At 43.1% G+C, this 14,385-nt stretch overlaps 1 protein-coding gene across 1 annotated transcript in view; it reads left to right on the top strand.

Annotated features, from left to right (window-relative positions):
* Positions 1-558, top strand: part of LOC134622792 (uncharacterized) — a 39,620-nt gene extending 39,062 nt beyond the window's left edge. The window contains exon 12 of the mRNA XM_063468136.2: positions 116-558. Within this exon, the coding sequence (XP_063324206.2) occupies positions 116-558 (443 nt within the window). The remainder of the gene's footprint in view (positions 1-115) is intronic.
* Positions 559-14,385: the final 13,827 nt, after the last annotated feature.

The following is a 14,385-nucleotide window of genomic DNA, read 5'->3' as shown; positions in this document are numbered from 1 at the left end:
AGTAACATCAAGATGGCGGCGCGAGCAGTCGCAGTGGCCCGGCGCTCTCCTCAACTTAGCGGTTTTCTTTTTAGTTTGTGTATTTTTTTTTTTTCACTTTTACTCTGATATGCAGGAGCACATATGCAGTACAGTAAAACTGAACTGCTTGCGGTTCTAAACCACAAAAACCTGCACACCTTTGCTGACAATGACTGGGACTCAATTCCCCCTGAGATCCAGACGGTCACCGACTCTAATTTCACCATACCACCGCTGAAGTGGCGTAGGCGACGGAGGCACAGGAAACAGAAGAGAGGGAAGAGAACGGGGCTGAAGGCTAGGCTACGTGCTACCCCACATGGACCGGCTATTCCGAGTCTCTTCCTCACCAACTCACGGTCACTAAATAACAAGATGGACGAGCTAAGACTGCAGATCACCTCACGCTGTCTGGATTGCTGTGTTATGATCATCACAGAGACTTTGCTGGACTCTTTTACCCCAGACACTGCGATTGAGCTAGAGGGCCACGCTACGTTCAGAGCGGACAGGAGAAATGCGGGGGAGGTCTGCTAGTGTTTGTAAACCAAATGATTCAATTCAATTCAGTTTTATTTATACAGCACAACAGTTGGCTCAAGGGACTTTATATAGCAAGGTAAAGACCCTACAATAATCAGGTCCAACATGAACTGTCCTGACTGCTGTTTATAAAGAAACAATCACTCCAATTACAACAAATATGTCCATAAATGTACAATGACATTAGTTTCACTTAATCATGCTGAAATGTCTGTGATAAACTGCAGATAGTATTTTCTCAGTCTCAATGTTATACATACACAGTTTCACTTTTATTTTGCAAACTGACAAAAACAAATAGAATTCAGATAATAAGACATTTTTATTTGTCTTTAGTTAGGCTGGTTAAAAGAAATGAAATCAGCTTTTTTGTACCTGAAAAGTGCAAATCTGTGCATTTTGAACCTCTGAGTTTGACTATATGTCATACACGGCTGTATGTTAAATACAGGAAGTACAGAGTTCAACTACCACTGCTGATGGTCTCAGCGATGCCACTGACAGCAGCAGAAGACTCAGTACTGGAAAAAATCCACAAATGTGGCCAAAAGCAAACTGATTTGACTCATCCATAGTCCTGTGGTAGCAGTTAAAACTTTAAACAGTTTCCTATGAAGGACAGCAAGAGAGTGAGGAGATAACTGTAAGTCCACACAAGTCACTCTCTATCTTACTCACACACACACACTTTCTCTGAAAGTGAAAGCAAGCAGTGCTGCTGAGACGTACAGGATTTACTGTAAATCACCTGGTAGACAGGCTCTGGGAAAATATTTCTGTCCTCTCGCTAAACTGCTTCACTGAATGTATATGAACTGTTTTAATACATGCTGCTGATTTGGAAAACACACATGTTAACCCAGTGACAGTTGCAGTTCAGGAGCAGTCTCCTCAAGATAACCAAACAGCATCACATTATTCTGTGTAAAATAAGCAAACATGCCCAATCTTGACCTCAGACACAGCCGTGATGCTGATGCTTGCGTTCTCCTCAGAATGTTCAAATTTCTTCAGGAGGAAGTACAGGAGAAATATCTGTCATTTAAAAAGATTTATTTTGCTTCAGCAGTTGATATTATAAGTTACAATGCTGGACATCAATGTGAACACAGCCATCTGTCATCACACCAAGGATAACCCTGAATTGAGCCTTAAACTTTTATACCGCAGACCTGAGTGATGTTGCAGGAGTGTACCAATTTAAAAGATCCGAGAGATATGAGGGCGCTAAGCCCCAATTAAGAGAAAAACTTTGGAGTAGTTCAAATCTTACCTGTGTTAAAATCTCACAGTTCTTTTAATCCTTGGGCTGAAGGAAGGACAATACTCGGTGTATCAATGCTCAATCAACAATACTTTATTTCCATATAATTCAACACTTAGGAGCATAAGAACGTCCGGACGGGAGAGATGCTTGCAGAAGGTCACAGCATGTCTCAAAATGGTGACGGGTTACTCAGCCTTTTATAGCCTCTAGTAGCCCCCACCTAGTCGTAAAAGCCTATACATTCACATTCTTTTCTCTCTTACGGCGCCTAAGTTATGACCTCGGCTCCCTGTCTTTCTGCTCTCTGTAAAGGTGGGGGTATGGAATGTGGTCGTCTCTTCTGCTATCAGAACAACAAGGCCTTCTGCACCCAACATTCTCTTCATGATTCAGCAGTATGAAATGTCAAGAAACAGTGTAACACGTTCAACAGTGTCGAATAATACAGGTCAATCCAATAGATCTAATGATTTTCACACTCTTTTAAGTCAGAAGTATAATGCAAACTAAAACTACATACTGATCACACACTCTATATTAAGGGGTATAATATGATCCACAGCAGTATCATAATTCAACCACTTTGATTACATATATATGGTAACATATGATAACAGAATAATCTCACACCTGTCCAACCAATGTAGTCCCTTTTCGACACAGTGTTCAAGCCGACAGATAAGAATCCTATGATCTATGGTATCAAAGACAGCAGTGAGGTCTAATAGTATTAAAATGGTAGAATCTCCCAAGTCAGTAAAAAACAAAAGGTCATTAAAAACTTTTAAAAGAGCAGATTCAATGCTGTGGTGCGCTTTAAGACCAGACTGAAATATTTCACTAATGCCATTTTTATGTAGAAAGGTCTCGAGCTGAAGAAGGTCAACTTTCTCAAGGACTTTAGAAAGAAAGGGCACTTTAGAAATTGGTCTGTAGTTGGATAAAACTGATGGATCCAGGTCTTGCTTTTAAAGAAGAGGTTCCACCACAGCATGTTTAAAGTCGGCTGGGACACACCCAGACTTAAGCCTGCTAATGACAATAGACAGAAAACTTATACCCACAGTGTCAAAAACATCTTTCAATAAACGAGATGGAACAATATCCAGAGTACATCTTGTGGGTATCAAGTTACTGACCACTTTACTCAGTAATGAAAAGGACAAGCTCAAAATGGTCAAATCCACCTGAAGTTGGTGTATGAACAGATGGGTCGGCAGTAGGAGGGATAAAATGAGACCTGGTATCCACAATCCTATTAATGAAGACGTCTTGATGCATGCTCAATCATCCAGATCTCCAAAGGTTGATTCTGCAAAGGACTATTAATGAAGAATTTCATTAAGTTATCACATGTTGCTTTCGATGCTACATTGGGAGCAGCAGTAGGTGGATTAAGAAGAGTTAAGAGTTAACAATGCTGAATGAGGTTTTGTATAATCATTAAATGGTAAAAATGGTAAATGGCCTGCATTTGTAAAGGGCTTTCCTAGTCCCTAAGGACCCCAAAGCGCTTTACACATTCAGTCATCCACATCCACCCATTCACACACACATTCACACACTGGTGATGGCAAGCTACATTGTAGCCACAGCCACCCTGGGGCACACTGACAGAGGCGAGGCTGCTGGACACTTGTCGCTGCTCTTATGGCTTTCTGATAATTTAACAAAGATTCTCTAAGTACATCATACAATACCTGAAGTCTTTCTTTCTTACATTTTTGCTCAGCTTTTCTACACACCTGTCTGAGTTCTCTGGTGGCATTATTCAACCAGGGCTGGATTTTAGGTTTTAGACACCTGGTTGTGAGCAGAGCAATGGAATTCAGTATTTCCAAGCAGGTTGAATTAAACAGAGAATCATGCCTAAGGCAGAAAACACTGGTGGGCGTCTTAGCAACAGGGGGAGCAGGCTTGGGGTATGTCCCAAAGGCCCAGGTCAACAGGGCACAGGGAAAGAAGTGACACCAGCTACTCCAGGAAGAGGTCCGAGCAGGTGTGGAGGAGGAGTGAGTAAGCAGAGCTTTAGGCAAGGCAAGGCAAATTTATTTATATAGCACAATTCAACAACAAGGTGATTCAAAGTGCTTTACAGAGACATTAAAAACAAAATAGATAAAAAGCATGATTTAAAATTGATTAAGACAAGCAAACAAACAAACAAACAAAACAGTATATAAAATCAAAAATCAAAACAGTAGATAAAATCAGTAGTTAAAATGTAAGTTTTGGAATTTAAACTTAAAAGTGTGGATTTGGTGCTTTATTCAAAAGCAGCAGAGAACAGGTGAGTCTTCAACCTGGATTTAAATAAACTGAGTGTTTCAGCTGATGTGAGGTTTTCTGGGAGTTTGTTCCAGATATAAGGAGCATAAAAGCTGAATGCAGCTTCTCCGTGTCTGGTTCTGACTCTGGGAACTGATAAAAGACCGGATCCAGATGATCTGAGAGATCTGGAAGGTTCATACTGGGTCAGGAGGTCACTGATGTATTTTGGTCCTAAACCATTCAGAGCTTTATAGACTAGCATCAGAACTTTAAAGTCTATCCTCTGACAGACAGGCAGCCAGTGTAAAGACCTCAGAGCTGGACTGATGTGGTCCACTTTTTTTTGTCTTAGTGAGGACTCGAGCAGCAGAGTTCTGAATGAGCTGTAGCTGTCTGACTGATTTTTTAGGTAGACCTGTAAAGATGCTGTTACAGTAATCAAGCCTACTGAAGATGAATGCATGGACTAGTTTTTCCAGGTCCTGTTGAGACATCAGATCTTTTATCCTTGAAATATTCTTGAGGTGATGGTAAGCTGATTTTGTTATTGTCTTAATGTGTTTTTCTAAGTTTAGGTCTGCATCCATCACTACACCCAAATTTCTCACCTGGTTTGTGGTTTTTAGGTGTATAGATTGAAGTTCTCTGGTGACCTGTAATCGTTTTTCTTTGGCACCAAAGACTATTACTTCAGGTTTGTTTTTGTTTAGCTGGAGAAAATTGTGGCACAGCCAGTCATTAATTTCCTCAATGCATTTACCAAGAGCCTGTACAGGGCCTCGGTCTCCTGGTGACATTGTGATATATATTTGTGTGTCATCTGCATAGCTATGATAGTTTATTTTGTTGTTCTTTATAATCTGTGCCAGTGGGAGCATGTAAATGTTAAACAGAAGGGGTCCCAAGATGGAACCTTGGGGAACTCCACATGTGATACTTGTCTGCTCAGATGTGAAGTTACCTATTGATACAAAGTATTTCCTGTTTTCTAAGTATGTTTTGAACCAGTTTAGTACAGTTCCTGAAAGACCTGCCCAGTTCTCCAGTCGTTTGAGTAATATGTTGTGGTCAACTGTGTCAAATGCTGCACTGAGATCCAGTAAAACTAAGACTGACATTTTTCCACTGTCTGTATTCAGACATATGTCATTAAACACTTTGGTCAGCGCGGTTTCAGTGCTGTGGTTCTGTCTAAAACCTGACTGGAAGGCATCATAGCAGTTATTCTGTGTTAAGAAGTAATTGAGCTGTTGAGAAACTGCTTTTTCTATGATCTTACTTAAAATTGGGAGATTTGAGATCGGCCTGTAGTTATTCATTTGTGTCTTGTCAAGATTGTCCTTTTTCAGTATAGGTTTAATTACAGCAGTTTTTAGTGGTTCTGAAAACACACCTGATATTAAAGAAAAGTTTACGATCTGTAACAGGTCTGACTCCAAAGTCTTTGAGACCTTTTTGAAAAAACTTGTTGGCAGGACATCTAAACAGCAAGAGGAGGAGTTCAGTTGACCTAAGATGTCCTCCAGGTCTTCGCTGTTAATAGGGTGAAACTGGTTCATGGTATTTAAACAGTTTTTCGGTGGACACAGTACATATCCTGGATCTGCTGTTGATGTAACAATTGCTTGTCTAATCTTTTGGATTTTGTCTGTGAAGAATTTGGCAAAGTCATTGCAGGCCATGGTCGAATGAAGTTCAGCTGCCACTGTCACAGGAGGGTTTGTTAGCCTGTCAACAGTAGAAAATAAGACCCGAGCATTATGACTGTTTTTGGTGATGATGTCAGAGAAATAGGACCTCCTTGCACTCCTCAGTTGTAAATTATAATTGTGAAGTTTCTCTTTATAGATGTCATAATTAACCTGGAGGTTTGTTTTTCTCCATCTGCGCTCAGCTTTCCTACACTCTCTTTTTTCATTTTTCACCAGTGTGGAGTTTCTCCATGGAGACTTCTTCCTTCCAGAGATAACCTTCACCTTAATGGGAGCAATAGTGTCCATTACATTTAACATTTTAGCATTGAAGCTAGTGACGAGCTCATTGACTGAACCTCTGGACAGGTCAGGTGTTAATGGGAAGACCTGGTTAAAGATCTCACTACTGTGTTCAGTTATACACCGTTTTGTGATCACTGCTGTTGATATATTTGTGTGGGCTGAGATTTTACTTTCAAAGAAAACACAGTAATGATCAGACAGGCCCACATCAGATACAGTAACCTTTGAAATGCTCAGGCCCTTGGAGATCAGTAGGTCAAGAGTGTGTCCTCTATTATGTGTGGCCTCTGTTACATGCTGAGTCAGCCCAAAGGCCTTAAGTGGTAGGGAGCATGGACAAGGTGGGAGAGTGCCTTGCAGCGTAAGGTCACCTGGGCGAACATCGTGCAGGCAGACTTCCACCACATCCGATTCCTTGTGCAGGCATTATATGACACTCTGCCAAGCCCAGCAAACCTCTATCTGTGGGGGAAGAGCGAGACACCTGCCTATTTCCTGTGCTTTGAAAGAGGGACCAGGCCCTGACCAATGGTCGGTATCGTTGGCGACACGACTGGGTGCTCAGAGTAATTGCTGGAATGATTGTCTCAGCAATCAGCATCAGCAAGCACCAGCATGCTCAGAGGAAGGCGATCTCTTTCATTAAGGCTGGAGAGAAACCCCAGGCGTGCCCACACTTAACAACCGGCCTCCTCAACACAGCCTCTGATTGGCAGCTGCAGGTTGACCTGGGTAAACAGCTTAAGTTCCCACAGCACATTGTAAAAACATCCCTCCAGCCAGATATGATCATTATTTCTAAGGCGCGAACTCACAGTGCCCTGGGAAGAGCGGATCGAGGAGGCCAACAAGAGGAAACGCGCAAAGTACCAGGAACTAGTGCAGGAGTGCAGGGGAAGGTGCTGGAAGACTATCTATGAGCCCATAGAAGTGTTTTGTAGGGGCTTTGCAGGACGATCACTCTGCAAAGTCCTGGACTGGCCGGGTGTGGCTGAGGCAGCCAAGAAGAGGGCCATTCAGGGTGTGAGCGAAGCAGCAGAGAAAGCCACAAGGTGGTTGTCAAATAAGAGGGCTGATCCGTGGGTAGCTACTGGTATGCAAGTCGGGGCCTGATCACCCCCAGCTGGGTCACCTGGGCCAGGGTGTATGACGTTGCAAGACCTGAAACACCTGATGACCCCAGATACATCACTGAAGATGCGTGCCAGTGCACCCAGCAGATGTGTCTTGCATAGAGAAATACCTCTCATTTAAAAATATTTATTTGCTTCTGCAGTTGGAATGATAAGTTACAATGCCGGACATCAATGTGAACACATCCGGATGGGTTCCCAAAGAAGATAGTCATAATAATAATGTATTATTGTTGGGGTATAAAAGTTTACGGCTTGATTCAGAGTTATCCTTGGTGTGAAGACAGATGGCTATCTCTGTTGGAGACACTCACTCCCCATTCAATCCGACCTTGTTATGGTAAATGGACTGAGTCTTATATAGCGCTTTCTATTCTCCCGGAGTACTCAAAGCGCTCTCTACAATGTGAGTGCAAATTGGAGTTAGTATTTTGCCCAAGGATACTTGACAGTAACATGGAGGAGCCAGGGATCAAACCACCAACCTTCTGTATAGTACATACTTATAATTGTAGCATATTCATAACATACCTTTGACATGTACATTGTAACATACCCATAATAGACCCCTATTTTTGTACCCTCATCCCTACAACAGACCCATTTATGTAATGCTCCGATTACCACGGGGACCACCGTTACCTTCATCCTCCACATCCTCTCGAGCTCTTCTCTGAGCCCTTGGTATTTCTCCAGCTTCTCGTGTTCCTTCTTTCTCTTGTTGCTGTCATTCGGAACTGCTACATCGATCACTACGGCCGTCTTCTTGCTGGACATCAATCGGACCACTATGTCCGGTTGGTTAGCCACCACCATTTTGTCCGTCTGTATCTGGAAGTCCCACAGGATCTTAGCTCGGTCATTCTCCACCACCCTTGAGGGCATCTCCCATTTTGACCTCGGAACTTTCAGGCCATATTCGGCACAGATGTTTCTGTATACTATGCCGGCCACTTGGTTATGGCGTTCCATGTATGCCCTGCCTGCCAGCATCTTGCACCCTGCTGTTATGTGCTGGATTGTCTCAGGGGCATCTTTACACAGCCTGCACCTGGGGTCTTGCCTGGTGGAGACAAACATAGAGAGACACTGTACACACAATCACACTCCCCAAGCGTACTCTACGCCCCGGGTCTAGGTACCCTTGCCCCTGGAGGGGGAAACTGCACCCAGACCCAGGTGGTGTTACACTTTTCCCTGGGGTGGGGAGAGGCAGACCGCCGCGGGGAAACCTTCATCTTAAATGACGTCTTCCTCAGCTCTCGGCTTGATGCTCTGTTACTGACTGAAACTTGGATTTGTCCTGGTGAGTCCTCTTCCTTTCCAGAGCTACTTCCCCCAGATTGTGTGTTCTTCAGTTGACCGAGACCCTCGGGAAGAGGTAGCCTCTGTTTTAAAAAAACAAACTTAAAGTTCGGCAACTGCCCTCTCCTACCTATTCTATTTTTGAGGTTCAATTTTTGGAGCTTGCTGGACCCCCAACGATTCTATGTGCTGTGATTTATCGACCACCCAAATATAATAAGTCTTTAATTTGTGTATTTGCTGACTTCTTACGTTCATTTTTATTAAGTTATGATCAAACTCTTATTACTGGAGATTTTAACATACATATTTGTTGTGCTGATGAACCGCTAACCAAGGATTTCCTTGCCCTAATTGACTCTTTTAATAAACTTACACAGTGGGTCAGGGAACCAACTCATCTTAAAAACCATACCTTGGATTTGGTCCTCTTATATGCTTTGGATATTTGTACTATGGACATCGATAATGCTGGTATTTTTGACCATTTTTTGGTCATGTTTGATGTTGAGCTACATGCAATTGAATTAAATTCTAAAGGCTGTCATCGCCCTGTACGTATCATTAACTCTGAGACTGTGGCTAACTTCATTACGGTCTTTTTAAACTGCCTTTTTTGATCCAGATTGTACGGATACTAACTGTTATACACCTCCCTTGGTTGACAATTTTGCCAATGCTATGTTATCCACCTGTTGCTCCATCTGAGATACTGTGGCCCCTATAAAGATGAAACGTCCCAGAACTTCTCATCAACCATGGCTAAATGACACTATACGAGCCTTACGACGTTTCTGCCGTCAATCTGAAAGGAGGTGGAAAAAAGACAGGCTTCAGATATCCTATGACATTCCTTGAAGGAGCCGCTTTCTATACCAGAACTCTGTTAAGGCAGCTAAAGCAGCTTTCCTATCAGACATTATTGAGACTAATAGCCACAACCCCCGAATGTTATTCCAAATTTTTAATTCAACGATAAATCCCTGTCCTGGATCTTCGAGCTCGGCCTCCCAGGTTCTCTGTGAGCAATTTCTTTATCATTTTATTGGAAAAGTTTTAATACTGAAGGCTTCACACTCTCACTCTCTTGTGTTGAATCCTGTTCCGGTTTTAGGATGCATGTCGACCTTTTCTCACTTTGAGCTGTTATCACTCCCCAATCTTAAGGGATTAATTGAACGATTGAGAAGCTCAAATTCTATGCATGATATCCTTCCATCCCATATTATCAAGGAAGGTTTTGAGGAAATTGGGCCTTGCATCTAATTTTTAATGAATTTATCATTGTTAGTGGGCTGTGTCCCGACTGCTTTTAAACATGCGGTAGTGCACCCTGTTCTTAAAAAAAGTAATTTTGACCAGAAAGACCCTGCAAATTATAGGCCAATCTCAAAACTTCCGTTTTTATCAAAAATTTTAGAGAAAGCCGTCTTTCTCCAAATTCAGGCCTACTTAGTTGCAAATAATATTACTGACAAATACCAGTCTGGCTTTAAGCCAAACCATAGTACTGAAACGTCCCTGCTAAGAGTCTATAATGATCTTCTTGTATTTGCTGACTCTGGTTGCCCTGCCGTTTTAGTTTTATTGGATCTGTCTTCAGCCTTTGACATGGTTGATCATAATATTCTCTTGATATCCACGCCATCCCTGCAATGTATCAGTTCAGACAGTCACGCTAAACGAAGCTTAAGACCTTCTTAAAGCTGAGTGCTTAACAACTCTTTATGAGCACATTTGCAATGTGTGTATGAAAAATGATTATAAATGCTTATTTACTTTACTTATTTACTTAATCTTAATTTACTTAATCTCAATGCTCTTTATGTGTGTGAGTGAAACTTTTAATTTTATTACACACACCCAGGGTAAGATATACACCATCCCCAAATCAGCATAAATCTCCGCTAGAGAGCACACTCCAAAATTTTGTCTATCAGGATTTACGCCTCTTTTTGCTTCAAGCAGATACATAACATACAGATATGTAGACAACACCTGGGTCAAAATCAAAACCCAAGAAGTGGAATCCTTCACTGCGGACATTAACGCCGTGGATAAAAACATCAAATTCACCAGGGAAGACACAAAGGACAGCTGCTTGCCTTTCCTGGACTGCGCTGTGCACATTGAAGAGAATGGTAACCTCAACATTGAAGTTTACCGGAAGCCCACACACACAGACCAGGACCTTCTCTTTGACTCCCATCACCCTCTGGAACACAAACTTGGAGTAATTAGGACCCTACACCACCGGGCAGAACATTTTCCCTCTAAGCATGAAGGGAAAAAGAAGGAACACACACATGTAAAGAAAGCACTTAAAACATGTGGCTATCCTAATTGGGCGTTTATAAAGTCAGCAAAGATGCACAGAAAAGAAAATCAGACACTAGCGAGGGAGAATAAGAAAGACAGACGCAACAACATTGTCATCCCCTATGTCATGTATCAGAGAAACTCAGGAGAGTTTTCTCCAAACAAGACATCCCAGTGTACTTCAGACCCAGCAACACACTCAGACACAAACTGGTTCACCCGAAAGACAAAACTCCTAAACACAAACTTAACAATGTGGTGTATGCTGTACAGTGCAGCGAGGAATGCCCAGACCTCTACATCGGAGAGACCAAACAGCCACTTCACAAGCGCATGGCACAACATAGAAGAGCCACCTCCACGGGACAAGACTCAACAGTTCATCTGCATCTAAATGACAAAGGTCACTCTTTCAAGGATGCCAACGTTCATATTTTGGACAGAAAGGACAGATGGTTTGAAAGAGGAGTGAAAGAAGCCATTTACATCCACTGTGAGCGACCATCTCTGAACAGAAGCGGTGGTTTACGACACCAACTGTCTGCCATCTATATTCCAGTTTTGAGATCCCTTCCCAGACGCCTTAACGCCCACTCACGTCCTGGGCCATCTGAGCTCAGGAAATCACATGATAGGGTGGGGCTAGGTTTCACAATGAGCTCACCCGAAACCCTGGCTGATTGGGACCCACACCCAGTTTCAAACCTTGGCTCAGGATGGTAAGTGACCGAAGTGACGGGTAAGGTAAGCGACCCATGTTATAGGTGACGTTAGACACCAGAGATTTGGCGGAAAAAAACTTAATGGTAGCGTAGAATCTAACAAAGTTTCTTTAGTTTCACTATTACCAAATATACTAATCAATTGTCATATCTCTAACAACATCTGTCCTATCATCTCTAACACCCTGGACGACAACAGGGAGAGTTTAGACGCTCTCCAAGATTACATCGATCGCTGTTTCCAAGATTTAGTAATGAAGACCACGTCCAATTGTGGCCAAATTCAGTCAATTCACACAGAAGGAACAGGTGAAGATCCGCGGCAGGGAGCTGAAAGGAACGGACTTCAGCGTGAACGACCAGTTCCCCAAAGAGATCCTGGAACGACGCAAGGTCCTGTTTCCAGTTCGACGTAGCTTCATCCAGAGAGGCTCCCGTGCTGTCATCGCCGTGGACGGGCTCTACGTGGACGGACAGCTCGACCGCGACCCTGGCACCACTCCGTGGTTATATTGACTGCACTCCAGATAAGAACCCGCTACACTCTTTTCTTATTCACTCACACTCTCTCCTTTAACATGTGTTTAACCTAGTAATAACAGTATGATGTCAGAATCAGAATCAGAATCAGAATCGTGTTTATTGGCCAAGTATATGTGCAGACACATACAAGGAATTTGGTTTCCGGTAGGTGGTGGCTCTCAAGCACAGCAATGTAAATCACACACACACACACACACACACACACACACACACACACACACACACACACACACACAAAATACAAAAAAATACAGAAATGAAATGAGGTGGAATGAATACTACAGAATGTACATAAGGTGCAGTTGCAGTCTGGCAGTGGGAGCAGTGTGACAGGTCAACTGTTCAGAAGGGAGATGGTGAGTGGAAAGAAACTGTTCCTATGTCGGGTGGTCCTGGTCTGCAGGCTTCTGTACCATCTGCCAGAGGGCAGCAGATCAAAAAGTCTGTGTCCAGGGTGTGAGGGGTCTGTGATTATTTTCCCTGCCCGTTTTCTGGTTCTTGAGAGGTACAGATCCTGGATGGAGGGCAGGGGGGCGCCGATGATCCTTTCTGCTGCCCGTACAGTCCGCTGCAGTCTGCTCCTGTCCTGTTTAGTGGCTGCACCATACCAGACTGTGATGGAGGAGCACAGGACAGACTCAATGACCGCAGCGTAGAACTGGATTAGCAGCTCCTGTGGAAGACTGTACTTCCCCAGTTGTCTCAGGAAGTACATCCTCTGCTGGGTCTTTTTGAGGGTGGAGTTGATGTTGGTCTCCCACTTCAGGTCCTGGGAGATGGTGGTACCCAGGAACTTGAAGATCTTCACAGTCGACACAGGGCTGTCTGATATGGTGAGGGGGAGCAGAGTTGAGGGATGTCTCCTGAAGTCCACTGTCATCTCTACAGTTTTAAGAGTGTTCAGCTCCAGATTGTGCTGACTGCACCAGAGTACCAGCCGCTCAACTTCCTGCCGGTATGCAGATTCATCACCATCCTGAATGAGACCAATGACAGTGGTGTCATCTACAAACTTTAGGAGTTTAACAGCCGAGTTCTTGGAGGTGCAGTCGTTAGTGTAGAGGGAGAACAGAAGTGGTGAGAGGACACATCCTTGAGGGGCTCCAATACTGAGGGACCGAGTTTCAGAGGTGATCTCCCCCAGCCTCACTTGATGCTTTCTATCTGTCAGGAAGCTGGTGATCCACTGACAGGTAGCTGGTGACACGCTGAGCTGGGAGAGTTTAGAGGAGAGAAGTTCAGGCACGATGGCGTTAAAAGCCGAACTAAAGTCCACAAACAGGACCCTGGCATAAGTTCCCGGGCGGTCGAGGTGTTGCAGGATGTAATGCAGCCCCATGTTCACTGCATCATCCACCGACCTGTTTGCCCGGTAGGCAAACTGCAGAGGGTCCAGCTGGTGGCCTGTAATGTCATAGCAGATATAACACCGTCACCCTCCGTCATTGCTTTAATTGGAATGTTTCCGTTTCTTTTCTTTTTTGTTGTTGTCGCTCACAGTTCATGTGGTTTCTTTCTTTTTCTTTTCTTTCACTGCTGTGATCACCTACTTCCCCACTCACCTACAAACAACACCCTCTATTTCTGCATATTCACACACCACGATCACGCAAACACATGCACTCAACAACAGCACATTTACAACAGCCTCACAGCGCACACAGACTTACAGGACACATACGCAATCCACGCTTGTTCATATTAGTGAATATTCACACACATAGTCAGACTTATGGAGCCTCTCACCACACTTTTTTTCTCTTTCTATTTACAAACAAGTGATGTTTCCATATTCTCTTCACCCGTCTAAAGGAAACACCCAGCGTACGTCATTAGACATACACACACAATTATGGGCACACTGAGGTTTGTCACATGGAATGTAAATGGAGCTGGCACCAGAGGAAAGAGGTTAAAGATATTTAACCAGCTTAAAAAACTACAGGCAGATGTTGTTTTATTACAAGAAACTCACAGACCTGTCACAGGTTTAAATGAACTTAAAACACTTGACTTTCCTAATGTGTTTGCAGCCTGTTATAATTCTAGACAAAGGGGAGTAGCAATTTTAATACATAAAAATGTTAATTTTACAGTACTCGATACAGTTATAGATCCAGAGGGTAGATTTCTAATTATTAAACTATCAATATTGAACAAAAAGCTATGTAATGTAAGTATATACGTAAATGTTGATGAACCCTCATTCTTCCACGTTTTTTTTAGTGCACTCTCTGAACACCTTGATTGCACACTTATTCTTG

This window comes from Pelmatolapia mariae, linkage group LG3_W (genome assembly GCF_036321145.2).
Source record: "Pelmatolapia mariae isolate MD_Pm_ZW linkage group LG3_W, Pm_UMD_F_2, whole genome shotgun sequence".
Lineage (NCBI taxonomy): Eukaryota > Metazoa > Chordata > Actinopteri > Cichliformes > Cichlidae > Pelmatolapia > Pelmatolapia mariae.
This window is presented reverse-complemented; position numbering and strand designations above follow the sequence as displayed.